Here is a 19232-nt window from a genome sequence, read left to right as displayed (position 1 = left end):
ATGTATGATAGGACAATGTCATCAGTTCATGACTGTGAATCTCTAGATTTCCAAGATTACGTGATCATTCGAACCCAAATGAATACAGAGAATAAACTTTTTCTTTTTTTTTTTTATTTGGAACTTTTCCATCTTCTTCTCCTAAACTTCTCTCTCACTCTTTTTCTCGGAAGCAGTTTTCTTTGCTTCGGGCCACAGATGAACTCATTGTCTTTCCTCTGAAACACTTTGGACAGTTGTGAAAACCGTAGTTAATTAGATCGCTGTTACAGATTAGACTTTGGCCCCTTTATGTCTCAAAACACAAAGTAAAGCTGTCAGGTTGTTTGTGTGTGTTTACCTTTTTTTTTAACTACTCCCATATGCTTGTGAGCATGTGTGTGTGTGTGTGTGTGTGTTAAATCTCCCAGAATGCAGTGTGAATATACAACATTGTGTCATGACAGATCCAATCATGTCTCACTGGGTTTAATGTTTTATTTCATCTCATGATTTTGCGCCTGTGGCACGATTTGTGGAATATTTAACGGTCTCTTTAATATTGTAGGAGAAATTTAAACAACCTTGTGTGTTAATCAGCGGTGTTTCGTGTCGCTATTCTTCGATCTTGTTTGCTTTCTCTGTTGTATGTGCATATGTGCAAATAGTTTCATGTGTGCCAAAGTAAGAATTTGTACATAAATATCTGTGACTACCAGAATATGTCACTGTTGGTAGTAAGATTAACGGCTGCCGGTGTTGACTGATCGTCTGTCTGGTCCGTAACACACTTCCTGTCTTGTCTTTTGGATACTTTTTATCTCTAGTCTTTTATCGCTAATCTTCATTTTACTATTTTGTTGTGGTGTCTTCACAATCAACCTGTCCGGGTTTTTTCCTGATAATATTTTTTCTTGTGCACTCGGAGGATCAAACTAGATGAGTTCTGTTCGGTTTTATTTGGCTTTATTTTGATTCCATTTGTTGTGTGTTGCTATTATATTGATTAATAATTAGTTTGTATACTTCATTAGGTGTTGATTATTAGTATTTTTCCCATTTTTCTGTCAGGTTTAAGTAGTTTAAGACATGCTTGTGATCAGGGTTTGGAAATATGGATAAAATCTTACATAACAGCATATTTAATTGTATACAGTATGCAAAATACAGACTTTCTAAGTAACTAAGAAAAACACACATTTATCCTGTATGCTGGTAAGTTTAATACTATGAGGATGTTTTTATCTCCTCTATGGATCCACTTTTGCAAACTTGTACCTGCAAAACTGAGCATCAGAACTAACCAATCACCTGCAACTATCTCTAAACTAAATCCCAGCTCAGCCCATAATGTCCATAACAGGTACTGTAGAGGTGCACAACTTCCTGAGGAAATAAATAAATGATCAAACTAAATAAATAGCAATGCAGAGGCAAAAGCACCCTCCATGTTTTCAGTTGATTGTGTTTCCTCCTGCTCACAGTAATGTGTGTTGGCAGAGGTTTCACACTCACACTCAAATCCTGCGTAATTTACGCACAGCTGGCGAGGCCTCAATTCCTTCATTAATTATTGAAATCTTCCAACGTTGCACCAGGATTTAACTGTCCTCTCTGAGCTTCCACACACAGCTGAGCAGTTCCAAAAGATTCACAGTTTATACAGTCAGATCATTTGAAGACTAAATTTTGAAACCCCAGTTCTGCTACTTGTTTGATAAAATGACTGTTTAAAAGAATTTTTATTTTTTTTACCATCGGATACATCAGGACTGATATTTTGCAGATGAAATCAGTTTATTTGACTTTAAAGTGAAGGTCCTAAGCATGCAAATACATTTTACAACATGGACTAATAGCAGCTGAAGTTTTGGATGAAAACATGACAGAGAGGAAGGTTTCTGACAGAAAATGTTACAACTAAAGAGAATCAACTTGAAATTGACCTCAGAAGAGCGTTGGTGGTGTTATGGATACAGACGTAACCAGGTTACGATGACACAAGGAGGCCTACTTGCATTGTCATGCTGGTAAATTTTTAAGGGAGTTGTAGTTTTTTGCATTCTGACAAATTAACGGTTGTTTGTTAAAGTCACAAAATGTTTGAATTACTGAAAGCAGGTGATGAAGTGGAGCCAATTTGTCTTAGAATATGTACAATAAGCTCCAGGAAGATGTTTCTTTGTTTCATAATGACATAAAGACACAAGAAACGCTGAATGAGAGACTTGCTTTGAGTTACAGAATCTAGTGGAACAGAGGCCGGACAGGAAGTGACATCATGTCTCTCTGTTAAGAGTCCGAGAGCTCCTGAGACTCCTGAGATCCTGGATTTCACACAATGATTTTATATCACATTGTGATACGTTATATTTATTGGAAATTCAATTGTGAAATAGTTAATAAATAGAACAACCAGGAAATTTTAAGAAGAATCTGGAATAAAATCCTGAAAAACTGCGGCGATTCATCACATTAATGTCTAATATCTAATTAATATCACCATAAAGACGTAATCAGTAGACGTGTTTCAGTCGGCACACACATATTTAGATTCCTGACTGTATGAAAAAACAGGACTCAACTTTATTTTAAGGATAGCTAACATTGTCAAGTCAAGTTAAATTTATTTCTATAGTGGCAAAGTTATCTCATGACACTTTTCACACACAGCAGGTCTAGACTGGACTATTTAATTTACAGAGACCCAACATTCCCCTATGAGCAGCACTTGGTGAAAGCGGCAAGAAAAACTCCCCTTTAACAGGAAGAAACCTCGAGCAGAACCAGAGAGAGATGCACAGCAACAACAATAATAACAACTATAATAATAATAGAAATGGCGTCTAGCAGAACCACAGCAGCAGGCGATCCACGACCATGATCCGTAGAAACTAATGTATGAAACAAATGAATGAACAGTATGGCAGTCCAGTTTTAAATACATAAATTAATATGAACTTTACTTTGAAGTTACCTCCTCTCTCCTTCAGAAATATAATCTTACATTCAATATCTTTTGATCAATATTTGTCATTAAAACATCAACTATGATGAAGCTGTTAATTTAACAAGAAGTTTCTCATGTACAGTTTTATTATAACTGTGCTACGGCTTCTATAATGTTCCTGAAGGCACCGCTGGACCCTCTAAACACATCACACACTCGATGTTACACTCACACACACTCAGACACTCAGACACACACACACACACAGTCACCTAATAACATGTGATTGCATCCTGGATCCGGAGAGGTCGATTGAACACCTGTCACCAAGACGAATGAGGCTTTGAGCGAGTTCATTTTACTGAAAGCTGTGAGCGTCTAACAGGAGTGTAGCGTGTCTGGGTGTATTTCTGTCCGTGCATCTTTACGTTTTTTTATATTTTAGGCTCTAAATTAAAGTGTCTCATTAGCTATGAGTCATGAATGCTGTTCACCTTGGAGCTCAGACGCTCAGGATCGAAACCAGACAGACTAGTTTTCTCTCTCTCTCTCTGAGCTTGTGTGTCGGGGAATAAACGCGCTGCAGACGGAGTCGAATATCTGTGTTGTTGACAGATGATTATTGAGCTTTTTTCCCCACAGGTGCGCGGCTTAAGGCGACTCAAACATGGCCATCGACCGAAATCCATATCTCCTACTGTGTGTTTGATTTGCTACACGGAACATGTGTTTGTTTGTTTCCAGACAGCGTGCCTCTAAACACAGACAGAGACTGCAGAGAGCTGATGTTTAACCTGCAGAGACGGACACAATAAAGACAATAAAGACAAATCCTTTACTGTATGATTCAGTCCAAAACAGCTGCTTTGCAATTAGTGCTGAGACAATTAGTCAGTTGGATGATAAAAAATGAATAAATTACTTCCTTTTTTGCAATAATGGTCACGTTTCCAGCATCCAGCAGGGCTCCATGTTACATATCTCTGTAGCAGCTGATAAAAACAGAGCACACGAGCATGAAAAAGAGAAAAAAATAATTAATTTAATAAAACACAGGTGACATCTGAGGTGAGACGCAGCAGTGAAAAGCAATGAGTTTTTATTTATACACCAACTTTTCCACCGCAAACAAACGTAAAAACATTTCTGCCAGCAACATTCCAGCTCTTTCCTCTCTATTTTTTTAATGCACATGTTTGAAAATGTGAATAAAAACAATTGGATGGGAACACATTTAATGATAACAGGTGCAGATTTACTATTGAAATTCAACAAAGACAAAATCAGCTTTTCATTATTAGTCATTGAGAATTGATTTTAATGGCTGAAATGACAGCTTTCATTGGCAGATTTGTCACATGTGGCTAACTAGCAGACGAAGCTATCCACAAGTTCTTTGAAAATATGCATATAATGGCTACATTCATGCTACTGTGCTAAACTGTAGATATATGCACATAGATACCACATTGCTTGATGGCACAGACTGTATAGTGGGCTGCATGTTTGTGTATAAGAGACATAATCGATACAAATTTATCTCTGATCTCATATAGCTTTAGTCAACGTTAAAGCTTATTCTTTGAGGGAGATCATCAGGGAGGTGCTCAGACACTGTGCATGTTACTGTATTCAGGTTTTCTATCAATAAATGGAATAATAATAAAATATAATAAATGGAAGCTACAAATTCACTTCACTCATAAATTCACTATAGAAAGTCCCTCTGCAAAAGATTAATAGCCACTTACGGTGCTTATAGTGATAATGGTGTATTAAATCCAACATGTTGGCGACAGTAGAGTGTTGTAAAATAACTACTCACCCATGAAATCATTCCTTAAGCCTCGGTTTTGGCATTTCTCTCTATGGAACGTCCAAATGCAGCACAAAACTCTGGTGTTCTGTACTGCAGAGAGCAGCCAGAAGACAATAAGGCGACAGCTGAGACACATCCACCAGCCCAGATGTGGCATTTATGTGCATATATATTAGGGATGAGCAGAGATAGCAGTATTTGTATTTGTATCTGTATTTGTTGAGGCAGCAAAATTATTTGTATTTGTATTTGTATTGGAACGAAAGTGCAAAGAGGCTTAAAAATCCTGTTTTTGTTTTTATTACACTTTTAATTTTAGAAAATTAAAGTGTTACAATAAGTGTTCATGCTTTGCATTTTTCATTTATTGCCTATTTTTTACAACCTAACTTTGTGGAAAGGAGAAGGGGAACAGCAGGTTATGGAAAAGTCCATTGGGAGCACTTTGCATGTGTCAGTAGTTCAGCTTTATCTCAACAAATAATTTTTAAAATATTTGTATGAAACAAATATTCGTATAAAACCCACTATTTGTGCTTTGCCGAATAATGTATTTGTATTCGGGCACACCCCTAATATATATAAAAACAACTGAGGCTAAAGTGTCTGCTAAAATGTTAGCATTATCACCAGTAGATGATCCATGTAGAGCTAGTTAGTCCCAGTATTGAAAAGGAATCAGTGTTTGTAACATTATCCCTGTTTGAATGCTTTGCTGACATACTTATGAGCATGAAGGATGTTAGATTTCTTCCTTATTGTTCATATTTGAGAAAAAGAAAGAAAAGGCTTTTAGGATGAGGATAAACCAGTGTTTGCTTAGTGTTAGCTTCCTCAAATCAAATAAAGAGCAGGCCAGAGATGCTAATGTGACTGTCAACAGCTAACATGAGAGCAGACAAACACACTGTTTGACAGATTCTTGGTCACTCAGAGTCAAAACCGACATGAGCCAAGTTAACTCAGGTCTGTCGCTTCTCCCCCCCTGACACAACAGCAGGAGAACTCATTTCTTCCTTTATCGCACGCTGAGGGTGAAAAGCTCACATTTTTTGGGTGATTGAGCTTTGCTTTTCGGAGGCTCCTGCATCTCTCCTGGCTAGTTTATCGAGCACAGCGGCACATGCGGGATGCATTACCACCACGAGTCTCCCTCCCTCTCTGTCTCCTATTTGTCTCTTCTTTTCTGCTCTCACGCGTTAAGAGATCTGCCTCTCTACACCTTTTTATACTCACAAGGTTTTCCTCTTTTCACCCTCACAGAATTAGATTTTCCTGCGTCGTTATTTGTAATGACGGGTTCTCTCTCTGTGCAAAAAATGACAAGGGTTGTCATCCTCTTTTTATAAATATATAAGTAGACATAAACAAAACACACGTGCAGCGTACCGGCTCACAGTCCCAGACACAACAAGATTGGATTTTTGGTGGGTTTTTTTCTCGTGCAGGGGAAACATCGTGTCCTTGAGGGAAATCAAACACTTGTCTGGACGGTCGACTGTACACACAGAGGCCTCCTCGCCATTTATTAAATCTCCCATTCCTGCCTAGAAGTCCGCCTCGGAGATGTGTCAACTGGATTTTATGTGTTTACGCTCATCACTTTGCTGGGAATTGGGGTTTCAGTGGATGTGTGCTGTCCTGCTTTCACACACACACACACACACACACACACACACAAATCTACAGCACACACAGAGACACACATGAACAGGAATGAAAAGAGCAGGGTGTGCTGCTCTTAATTAGAAGTGGTAAATTCCACAAAAGGTCACTTTGGCTGTTTTTCGGTGACAGTTTTTAGAACTCATTAAAGCCCCGAATTAAAGGAACGTGCATGTATTATCCATCCAAAGATAGCATTAAACTGATGATCATTTTCTTCTTCAGAGCCAAACTTCACATTGTTACTCTCAAAATAGGCTTTCTTCTTCTTCTGCTTCTGCTTCTTCTTCTTCTGCTGCTTCTGCTTCTTCTGCTTCTTCTGCTTCTGCTTCTGCTTCTGCTTCTGCTTCTTCTGCTTCTGCTTCTTCTGCTTCTGCTTCTTCTTCTGCTTCTGCTTCTTCTTCTGCTTCTGCCTCTTCTTCTTCTGCTTCTTCTGCATCTGCTTCTTCTTCTGCTTCTGCTTCTTCTTCTTCTTCTTCTTCTTCTGCTTCTGCTTCTGCTTCTGCTTCTGCTTCTTCTTCTTCTTCTGCTTCTGGTTCTTCTTCTGCTTCTGCTTCTTCTTCTGCTTCTTCTTCTTCTGTTTCTGCTTCTGCTTCTTCTTCTTCTGCTTCTGCTTCTTCTTCTGCCTCTGCTTCTTCTTCTGCTTCTGCTTCTTCTTCTTCTGCTTCTGCATCTTCTTCTTCTGCTTCTGCATCTTCTTCTTCTGCTTCTGCTCCTGCTTCTTCTTCTTCTTGTTCGTCTTCTTCTGCTTCTTCTTCTGCTTCTTCTTCTTCTTCTTCTGCTTCTGCTTCTGCTTCTTCTGCTTCTTCTGCTTCTGCTTCTGCTTCTGCTTCTTCTTCTTCTGCCTCTGCTTTTTCTTCTGCTTTTTCTTCTTCTGCTTCTGCTTCTTCTTCTTCTGCTTCTGCTTCTTCTTCTTCTTCTGCTTCTTCAGTTGGATGTTGTTCTCTTCTCTGTGCAGACTGAAAATCTCAGTTAAGCAGGTGTACCTACAAGCATGATTTGTGACATCATAACTAGTTTTTAGCCAATCGTGGTCCAATATGCAGCTTCCGCAAGTGTGATGTAGAAACTTGAAGCCTCCAGAAGGAAAACACTGAGGATGGACTTTACAGTGAAGGAGGAGACATCTTGTGTCCAGCTGTTAAACTTTTAAAACTAAAAATATTTGCATATTCATAGATTCTGGATTTTTGTTGTTGTTGTTGTTGTTAAGGGAAAAGGAGTAGATGTTATTTTAAGAATGTGTTTGTGGAAAAACCCTATTAGACACGGATTATTATTCAAAGCAGAGTATTTATATATATCTTAAGACACGGCTGGAAGGGATTTTTAAAATAATTATTTCATGTTTATGTTAGAATTTCAGATTTATTTTTTTTATGAACATACAAATATTTATTTTAAGATCTCCTCCAGACATAAAAAATACTTTGAACAATAATTTGTGTTTCCACAAAAAAAAAGTTCAGTTAACTAGTCAAAAAATTCTTTAAAAATGACATCTACTCCCTCTCATCCTCATTAAAAATCTATGAATATGTAAATATTTTTCATTCCAAAAGTTGAACTGCTGCACACGAGACGTCTCCTCCTGCACTGTAAAGTCCATTCAGTGTTTGTGCACCGGAGGCTTCAAGTCAGCTTGTGTGAGTTACATACTGGACCAGGATTTGCTCCAAACTGGTTGTGATGTCACAAAACCTCCTCGTAGATACTGAACGCTCCATTTGCAAAGTGACCTCTACTTCCTCCTTGTGATGACGTCATGCCTGCCCATAAATGTCCATCTGTTTCGTAGCTATTTGATGCTAAGTTTATATTTCAAGCTAAGAAAGAGAAAAAGAAGTGAAATCCTGCTACTATAGTTTGTTTACGCAGCCTCTGGAGCTGCAGGAAGCTTCCTGAGAGCTGACCAATCAGAACAGAGTGGCCTCATCAGGACAGGGATACAGAGATCCCACAATACGGCTGTAGAGAAGACCCGTCATTATGGCGGCTTTGCTTTTTTACACTAAACCAGACAAGGCCAGTATAATGCCATCCTCGTGTGTGATTTTACGGCGCAACATTCCCGCCTTTAACAGGCTAGTAGTTAAAACAGCCTGTTTCAGACAGCAGCTGAGCTGAGGGGCAACATAAAGGGCCACATATTCCAGTAGAGCCCCATAATAGAAATATAGACCTGGAAATGTGCGGAATATGTCCCCTTTAAAAGTTTATTTTTGGGGGCATCCTGGTGGTTAAAGTAGAAGATTCTGACAAGTTGTTTTTCTTTCTTGAAGGACGTGATGAAAGCTTTTTCTCTAAACTCTGTAGAGTGCATTTTGCAAAAAAAATAACAACATCTTGGTAGATGGTTCACCTATTTTTTGGAAACAATTTTTCCTCTTCTTCTTCTTTTTTGATAAAGATGGAAATGTATATTCTGCACGTGCATTTTTGTTAAACATTTAGATTTAGTTAGTTAGTTGATTGCAATTCTAAATGTCTGGAGTAAAATAATTAGCTCCAACATACTGTTAGATATATCTGCATTTGTACAATTGTGCAGTTTTTAAGAGAACATGATTGAATTGACATTATTATTCATCAGTATCATTATTTTAAAAATGAAGGCTCACTCTTATCTTCTCTCCTCTGAATCTCAGAGAGAAAGTGAGTGCACGTGGGATATAAATGAGTAACGAACATGCTAATAACTCCTCTTTTATAATTCATAGCTTCTTCTCTCCTCCTCTCTCACGTTCTTTAAACTTGCAAACATTTAATTACAGTCTCAGACTTTATTCTTGGCTGTCCGTCATTGTGTGTTTTGAAAGGTCAAATTCATGTTTTATTTTTTGCGTGTGTGTGTGTGTGTGTGTGTGTGTGTGTGTGTGCTGCTGTTGTTTGTGCTCAGCGGGACTCTAACTTAGTTATTGTCTCTGTGATTACATCAAGGAGATGATTCTTACAGTGAGTCTATACCTCAGGACAGGGTTTATTGATAATTACATCACGCTGTGTGTTCATAGATATGAGCTGTGTTACAGTTTAACAGATTACACTCATTATCAGTGGTGTCATGTTTCCTGTGAAGGAAACGGCGCTGTTCCTTCAGGCTGTCCTGACCCACCAACATGTCGACTGAGTGTTTCTGTAACATACTGGAAAGCCATCGGGTTTAAAGGCGACATATTCTGCTTTTTGTGTGATTCTCTGTTATTTTTTTACTGTTACAATGTCAGATGTTAAACATGGTCAAAGATACAAAACTTGAGGTGAACGTGTAAACACTCCCTGCATTTTAAAAGCCAGGGCGCCATCCAGTTGTTCTTTATATTACTTTTATGTTTTATGTAGCCTCTGGAGAGGCTGGAAGCTTCCTGAAGCTGGCTAATCAGAACAGAGTGGCCTCATCAGGAGGCGGGCCTTAAAGAGACAGGAGCTAAAACAGCCTGTTTCACACAGAGGCTGAACTGAGGGGCTGCATAAAGGACCAGAATAATATAAATAAGGAGTTTTTAACTGTAAATCATGCAAAGATATTCCAGTAGAGCCTCAGAATATAAATATAGACCTTTAACTCATTGTTAGCATTGTTGGAATCACAATAGACAGTTTTAAAAAAAGGATAAAAACTGATGCAGCAGAATCAGAGATATCGTCTTTTTAACACTTTTTTTTAATGTATAATTTGTACTAAATATGCACCATCCTCTATGTGAAATATCCTAAAAAAATTAAACCTGCAGTACAGAACTTATACATATAAATGAACATCCATCACATTCAAGCCTTTGCCAAATGACTACACACAATGTGGATTAAACCTCTCACCACCAGATAAATCTCTCTGTACTTCATAGTATACAGAGTTTTTAATCTGGTGTCGGGTTCGACATTCCCACACTGGCTGGATGAATACATACTACTTTATGGACTTCCGCCAGCCGAGCCAGCTAACTTCCAGTTAGCGCTCTGCTTACTTGAATGGGGATAAAATAATTTAAATGTATGGCTCTTCTAGACTTTCCAAATGTTATCGGACCGAATGGATCAAATTCTGATAGTGAAACCAGTCATTTCGCAGGGGTTGTGTGATGCTCAAAACAATTTATCCACCGTTTCACAGCCGCAACAGTAGTGACGCAGTAGGCTACGGCGGAGCTGTGATGTAAACACGTGTCGACAGTGTTTTTGTAATGACTCTCACTGCCAGAAGGGGGAGACAACAATCCCGCACTCCAGCTTTAACTGTTAAATACTTGCAAAGTAAAAAAAATTAAGACTGTAAAATAAAGCATTACAGCAAAATCATATTATGTAAAACTTTTAAAATATGAGCCACTGGAATTTATTGAAAAATTAACAGGAATTTTTTAACAGCGTATATCTGCTTTCCTGGGAAAAAAAGGGATATCTGAGTATTCATGTATTCGCAATATCTGTGCACCAGTGTGTATGTATATGTGAACACTCAGAGACTCAGCACACAGTGAGCTGTGATAAAGAGGAAACGTGTCGATACAGACTGATGCTCTTGTCTTCATTTTTCTGCTTAATTTGAAACAGACTGTTCCTCCTCTCAAATATTTCCCATGACTCCTCTGATAGCCAGCTGATCAATACCAATAACCTCAAGATTAGTTAGAAAATGAGTAGGCAGGTTTCTAATTACAAGAGCAGAAATAGAGCGGTGACTCTTTCTCATTTCTCTATCTAATCAGAGAACCAGACAAGAGTGTTTGCAAGAGGAAACTGATGTGTGTGTGTGCGAGAAAGAGAGAGAGAGAGAGTTCATGGCCCCATTTTCATGCACGTGTGACGACAACAGCGGCACAAACTTAAGCTGAAACACTCACACGGTGATTTGCATGGTATTATGCCTGAAGAAGCCCAGTAATTAGCAGGAAGAGCGGTGCTAGAAATCATTAGACAGTTCAAAGTGCTATAAAAGTGTCTCATGTGCGAACTAAAACAGTAATAATAGAACTTGCAAGAACCTGATGCAGAGCAGGAGTGGTGGTGGCAGAGGGTGACACTCTCACAGCGGGGTCTAATAGGATGTGAAAGATTAGATTTCACTCCTGTAGCCTCCAGTATGTGTATGTGTGTGTGTGTGTGTCTTCCTGTGGGACATTATTTCCATTTGGTGATAGGTGAGGGTGACATGTGCGCCCTTACTTTTACAGCTTTGCTGATTTATTCACTAAAATCTCTCAAAACAAGTCATCTAAAATGATCTAAACCACTTTATTTAGAGGTAAAACTGACAGTGAGCGCAATTAAAATGCTCAGAATAATTCCTCCTATGGGGAAAACGTTTGTTGACTTTAGAGCTGAAATGATTAGATAACAGAAAATTATTGGTTGATTTATGTATTTATTGAATGGGACAGTGTGCAGTTTGAAACATTAAAGATGCACTGCACCAGAGTTAGCTTGAAGCTAATTTGCATCTGTAGTCCCCCGACAAAAAACATACAACAGCATTGGTAACAATCTTGATAACTGATTCATCATTTAAGTCATTTTTTAACACAAAAATACCAAGAATTCACTGGTAGCAGCTTCTAAAATGTGAATATTTGCTAGTTTTCCATCACAGTAAACTCAGTGTCTTTGGTTTTTTGACTGTTGGTCAGACAAAACAAGGTGTTTTAATATTTTTCTGACATTTCATACACCGAACAACCCATCAGTTATTAAAGAAAATAATTGATAATTAATATAATAGTTGGTTGCAGCCTTACAGTACTTACCTGTCCTCAGTTGTCTGTGTGCAGTTTAATAATACACAACTTAACAGCAAATGAGCTCAACATACCACAAGATGGAGGATGGAGTTGAATTTGTACTTCAGTGGTGCAAATTTCTAACAAATTTGTGATTAATCAGATTATGTAGAGCCAAATGATATGGACTAAACCTGAGGCTTTGGGCACCCCTGAGCTGTTGACCACTTTGCCCAGTTGGTAATCCAGTCTCGCCTTGTTGCACAATCAAAAAGTGTGCACACACAACTATTACAACATTATGTTAAATCATAGTTCTGGCTGATTGTGTTTCTTGCTTCGTCTGACTTCTTTTTTAGCCAATCTGCTGCATTTGCCAAGATCTCAATTCAACAATTACCTCAGTTAATAAAATGTTATTATTACAGAAAAGAACGATGGTCAAAACGACAAGAAATAAGACCCAAGTTGTAAACTACAATTATAGCTGAATCAATATTTACAACGTACAGATGACAGTTATACTATTCCTCTAAAAGGCAGATGAGGCAGTAAAGGACTTTTTAGTAAAGATGCAAATACGAAGATATGTATCATTAAAGGGGAACTTAAATCAATATCTGCCAATATATCATTATTGGACAATTTTTTAAAATATACAGTATATTTATATCCTTTTTAACCTCAAAATCCTGCAGCGGTCGCACTGTAAAGTGGATTTCTGTGCTTTCTTTGCTGGTTCTGGACACTAATCAGTGTATTTTTATTGTATGTGTGATTTCAGGATGCGTCCAGTGCTCTCAGCAGTCTCGGTCATGTGTACACAGCTATCGGTGACTACCCCAACGCCCTGGCGAGCCATAAACAGTGTGTGCTGTTGGCACGCCAAACGCAGTGCCAGCTCTCTGAGGCTCGACAGCTGGGCAACATGGGCGCCGTGTACACAGCGCTGGGAGATTTCACCAATGCTGTTCAGTGCCACGAGCAGCACCTGGACATCGCAAAGGTACAGAACTACACCTCATGATCCATAACGTTCCTGATGGGAGCAAACCTTCTCAGATTGACCACAATGCATGTTTGAGTTTATTCAAGTCTGGTGTTATTCTGTATTTTCTTGATGGAAACACCAAACACCGCTGCACTGGGTGACCTTTCATCACCATGAACCCACACACACTGTAGTTTATTTTGACTCAATCCCTCACACACACCATCCTAGTGCCAGGAATACTCACTAGAACACCAAATGTGGATTCATCCACCGCTGAAAATAGTCCCCAACATATTTACTATTTCTTGCCGTTTGAGGAATGTTTGCTAAAAACTACAGTGCCCAGATGTTTTAGTAATTTTCTGAGCCTTTTTAAAAAATGAAACTATATATTTGTGAGCTGTTTTTACAAGATTTATGTCAACAGGCTTGAGGCTGAGAGCCACAGACAGGGTCGGGAAGTCAGAGAGTATTTAGAGACGACTGACAGATTGTTGGTTTTGGTCTTTTCATGGGATTTGTGGACAGTGACTGTATCACCAGTCTTGTCCTTTCACTTAATTTCACTTCACTGCACTTGAATTTATCATTTTATATAAAGACATGCATGCATGCAATTCTTCATTTGAGGGTAACACATTATAAAAGAGTTAATAGGTTTGCATAACAGCTATCATATCATGGTAAAAATCCTGAACAACCACAATATGCCTTTCTTTGTACAATGTCTTTTTAAAACTAGAAATGCATGTTTTCTTGTCTTTATGTTGTTTGGATTTATTAATTTTTTGGCTGCCATGTGAAAAAATAATATTTTTGGGGTTCCAGTGTAGTAAGCAGACATCCGGATAACAGATAACAGATAACAGATAACAGATATCAGATATCAGATATCCGGGCCAAGACTCCCTCTTCCGTGCGCCGCTCCTTGTTTACAGTCCGATTAGCAACTTGAGACAGTCCAGATGACATTTCGGCTAATCTCTACAAACAGACATGCAAATTAATGCAGATAATTCTTTTAAAAAAAGCTAATAAAAAGCTAAATTGGCATCAGATGATAGCCGATAGGTTCCAAAATTGCATTTTGGCCAAGATGTTCCACCTCTTTTGCTCTCCACACGGACTGTTTACCTGCATGCAACCAAAGCCTACTTAAACGTGATTGGTCAATACTACTCCAGAATGCTTCTGGTACCAAAATCTTGTCCCGTTGCCTACAGATTCTGCTTTCATATGCAGATATCTGTTTATAGAGATGACGTATTCACAGGGAAGATCTTGTAGAACATGTAGACCATTAAAACATAACCCAGGTAGAATCACTTATTTACACTGGCCCTGAGGTGCAAAACACAACAACTAAACAGAAAACACAATAAAAATGTGTCAGAAATGTTGTGTTTTGTACCTAAGGGCCACCGTACTTATTAAATAGAAAGCCATTAGCTTCATCCAGTAATTTAATTTAGAATAATTATGGAGATAGCTGTAATTTGTATTTCAAGAATATGATGAATTCAAACAGGAAGAGCTGCTCTTTTCCCTCACATGGATTTTGCAGCAGCAGTCTGGAGTTCTGCTAATGTTGCTGTGTGTATTTTAGCACATTTGCTTAATGCAGTCTTGTAGAAAATGTTATTACGTATTTCCCGAGGAACATCATGTGTTTTTAGGACACTGTCTGGTTGTTAAGCCTGTAAATATTTAAAGTATCACAGTACAGTTCTTCATCCAAATGTTACATGAACAAACAAAGACAATAATCTGCACACATTTCACTGTTTATATTTGTTTTTTGGATGAAGTGCAAAATTGCAAGCCAGCAACGCTGCAGCCAACATCATCTCAGTGTTTGTAGCTTTTCTCTCTTAACACACAAATTGACCATCTGTTGACAACTAGATGAGTACCAGAATAAAAACTCCCTCAAGTAAAATCTTTTGACTACTGAAAGTTTATGAAGTTACTTTGTTTTGACAGTTTAGGCCCCTGCAGCTGGAAACGTTTCAGCTTGTAACATAAAACTATTTTTCTATTTGTTAAGAGTTGTGTGGACTCCATCCTGCTCTATTCTAAACAGAAATCCTGTTTTTCTTTTTGGTTTTTACTTAGTTGGTGGGAATACAGATTTTTTTTTTCAAACTGTTATTTCATCGTCTGAGATTAATTTCAAGCTACATTTCTTCATAAATTACTCATAATATTTATATTACATCTTTATATTACCTTGCCATGTGTAGACTTTTATATACATATAACCATTCATATACACTTCACTTCCATGTATTTACATATTTATACAACCCGGTATTCTGTGCATAATGTTTGTAACTGTGCAATTTTTGCCCTATTTTGCACTTCTGCAGTTTATTTTGCAAGTTACAATGATTTTTTCTAAATCTGAAAAATGATTTGTCTACCTACTGATAAAAAGAAAAAACTATGAGAAGAATACCATTAATAAATCTAATCTCAGAGGACCTGGGACACTCAGCTAGTAACAGAAAATGTAAATTTTCTTGTGATGTTACTAGAAATTCTACTACATTTAGTAATGATGAAGTGATATGTATTTTTTGCAGACTTTGGAGAACCGCCGTGAGGAGGCGCGGGCGTACAGCAACCTGGGCAGTGCCTACCACTCTCAGCGGGACTTTGACAAGGCCATATCCTACCATACACGGGTACTGGAGCTGGCACAAGAGCTGGCAGACAGACCGATCGAGATGAGAGCATATGCTGGTTTGGGGCACGCTGCCCGATGCATGCAGGTTGGTAGGAAACCATTTGAAGACATGGTTAACCGTAGAGCTAAATAACACAGGGATATTGTTATGTTCTGCATGCTTTGTGTGCTGCTAACAGTGTGAAAGCTAAATGTGAGTCACAATGTAATTATCTCTGTGATTATCAGGACCTGGAGAGGGCGTGGCAGTACCACCAACACCAGCTAGAAATTGCTCAGGAGCTGCAGGACAGAGCAGCGCAGGGCCGAGCCTCCTCCAACCTGGGTAGGTTTAACTCATGAATGGGTTAGTTGGATGGAAGTAATGTGAGTGTCTGTCTGTTTCCTCTTTGGTGACTAAATCCAGGCTTTTTTGTGGTGATGATTGAAGATTAAATGATAAATAAGCATAACATACTTTATACCATGGCCACTGAAATTTCTGCATTCTCTTTGGCTGGATTAACTCTTAGTAACTGGACATCTATGACACAGTTTTAAATCAATGCACCATTATGAAACTGTAAGTAAGGACAGCAACAGTGCGGCTTAGCTTAACAGTTTGGAGCAAAGGTTATGTGTACAACCACCAACAAAAACACCAAAAAGAAACTGAAAGGTCATTTCAAACATGTTTGGTATTTTTGTGAACCTGGAAGTCCAAATCAACAGTTTCATTCTGGTGTTTCTTTGCCCCTACGTCATCCATTATGATCACAGAACTTGAAATTGTCGGGGGTCCCTTATAAAACTATAGTAAATAATATACAGTCAATCAATCAATCAATCAGACTTTATTTGTATAGCACTTGTCATACAAATACAACGTAACACAAAGTGCTTTACACAATAAAACAATACAATCCCCCCCCCCCCTTCACCCACTACCCATGCATTAACAATAAATGACTATGTTATAAATAAAGGACTCAATAAAAACAGGAACTGAGGATCTGAACAGGAACAAGAAATATGCATAAGGTGGTGGGAGCAACTTTAGCTGTATTTGATTGGACTTACTAATATTTGATTTACTACACTAGTATTAGTTCTATTATAATGCTATTTTTTCATTGCAATCACATTATGTGTTTCTGTATTCCTAGTACAGTAGCTTTTCTGTTCATGTTCATGGTTTTGGAGGTGGTGGTGGGTGGAGATGCAGGTGTGGTGTTGGCAGTTAGAGTAAACCCACCTGACGAGCCCCCACTAGTCAGCATCGGTTGGGGCTGAAGACTACAAGTTTGAAAATGAAAAAAATCTGCGCATGTGGAGTTAGAAAGAAGTGAGGTTACAAGACCTCTGTAGCTCCACATCTGTGCTGGAGGCTGGCAGCTCCAGGCTACATTAGCTGCTACTAGCATAACATACCTGAATCTCAGACTGAACTGTCAGCGGTTGAGTTGCATTGTGGGTAATGTAGTCGCCAGGTGTTGAGCTTTCAGAATGGAACGTAGCTATTGTTAATGTTATTAATAACACTGGTGCTTTTTCTGCTACAACAAGTAAAAACGTCAGCTGTGAAAAAGATTTTTACACAGAGTGAGGCTATTGGTTAAACTGTCATCTTGAAGATCTGTCTGTGTGTCAGAGAGAAGAAGTAGTTACACGTATGACAGACCAGTTTAAACCAGTGTTGCATTTAGTGGTTTGCCAAAAACCCAAAAATGCTGAAGAAAAATAAGGAGAAAACTAAGAAGAAGAAAACAAAGAACATTGCAGCAAAGTATAATCAAGTTGCACCGTCACCCTGGAGGATATACACTGTAGATGACAAGCAAGAGGAGGGTGGTCTATGTGTTGTAAAGCAAAAAAACACCGTAGCAAACAAAGTAGAAGGTCTGTGCATCTGCTGAATAAAAGAGGAAAGGATTTGAGAGTCTACAGCACGCTGGCTTTAAAGTAATGGTTCATATTCAGTTCAATCCATGATCTGAACCGACAGTATATTGTTTTGTTTGAAAGGTTCAATAAAAATACAGCAAGATGACTGAAATAACCACAAACACAGTCACTATAATAAACACACAGCGGCTTAATGGGTGACCACAAACTACCTATTGGTTTTCAGAGCTTATTAAAGGAAAAGGCTGGCAACAAATCTCATGTTCGGAGCCAAACCAACAATGAACTGATTACTTACAAGTATTAGTATCTAAAGCCTGATATATCTTATTCCTCTGTGCTGTAGACCGCTGTTGTTGTCCAAAAACTATTAAAAACACATCAATGAGCCACACCGCTGCACTGGGTGAAATGTTCCTTTACCAAAAAGAGTTTGGACTCCAAAGACTAATAACAGCGATCACATTTTCAGTCTCCGGAGAGTAGTTCTGTGTAAGACAGACGCCAATGAGCATGCAGTTTCGTATTGTAAACAGTTTATATTTTTCCAAGTCTTTCGGCTTTTCAACTTGTATGAAGTTAGCAAATGAAGTGCTCTGTATCTGGTTGTGGAAAGGTCCAGACCACATGATTACATACGCAACAGAAATTCTACTTTTTCCCTTCGTAACCCCAAAGTTACATCACTGCTTACGACCAAGACCAAGGTTATGTTTGTGTGAGCTGTTGCCCTCTTCTGAATACCCCAGCTCATACACAGTCATCATATCCCACCATTTCTTATTGCAAATCAGACGAATATTCATACCCATCGTATCAATCAGACCCTGAGCCAGACATTGTACATTTCTCAAAGGACAACTCTCTGGAGAATGAAAACATGATCGCTGTTATTAGTCTTTAGAGCCATTTCTAAACAAACTAACTTGATCAAACTCTTCGTAATGAAGGAACATGTCATCCAGCGCAGCGGTGTGACTCTTTAATGTGTTTTTAATAGTTTTTGGGCAACAACAGAGGTCTACAGCACAGAGGAATAAGATATATCAGGCTTTGGATACACACACAATACTTGTTAGTGGATCAGTTCATTGTTGGGTTGGCTCTAAACATGAGATTTGTTGACAATAAGAAAAATATTGAAAAGCGCCAGCAATGTCCTTTAAAATCAATCCTGACAAAGAAAGCAATATAATCACACACACTTCAGAAACCAAACCCACATTTTACATCAAACTTAAAGTAAACACTGAGAACGTGGAGAGTGATGCAATTCCAGTGAAAGGTGAACACTATCACAGTTTTCATCCCAAACTATTAACTAACAGGAAGCAGAAGTCTCTGTTCTGACCGATGAAAACCTCCAATTTGATTTGTTGTTCAGAGAGTGTAGAGTTCAGCAGCCTTTAGCATTATGTGAGCTGCTCCATTGTTAATCATTGACCCGCTCTGTCGCTGCTGTCGCCACCGTGACTGAGTCGACTGACTGGGTTCTTGACCTGAGTCTGACCAACTCTGTCTGCATTGATCTGCAG

At 38.5% G+C, this 19232-nt stretch overlaps 1 protein-coding gene across 4 annotated transcripts in view; it reads left to right on the top strand.

Annotated features, from left to right (window-relative positions):
- ttc28 (tetratricopeptide repeat domain 28) overlaps window positions 1-19232 on the top strand; it is a 162895-nt gene that overhangs the window by 99563 nt on the left and 44100 nt on the right. For all 4 annotated transcript variants that reach the window (XM_042394743.1, XM_042394745.1, XM_042394746.1 and 1 more), the window contains 3 exons: window positions 12915-13136; window positions 15710-15898; window positions 16042-16138. In XM_042394743.1, the coding sequence (XP_042250677.1) occupies window positions 12915-13136; window positions 15710-15898; window positions 16042-16138 (508 nt within the window). The remainder of the gene's footprint in view (window positions 1-12914; window positions 13137-15709; window positions 15899-16041; window positions 16139-19232) is intronic.

Source organism: Thunnus maccoyii, chromosome 19, assembly GCF_910596095.1.
Source record: "Thunnus maccoyii chromosome 19, fThuMac1.1, whole genome shotgun sequence".
Classification (NCBI taxonomy): Eukaryota; Metazoa; Chordata; class Actinopteri; order Scombriformes; family Scombridae; genus Thunnus; species Thunnus maccoyii.
This window is presented reverse-complemented; position numbering and strand designations above follow the sequence as displayed.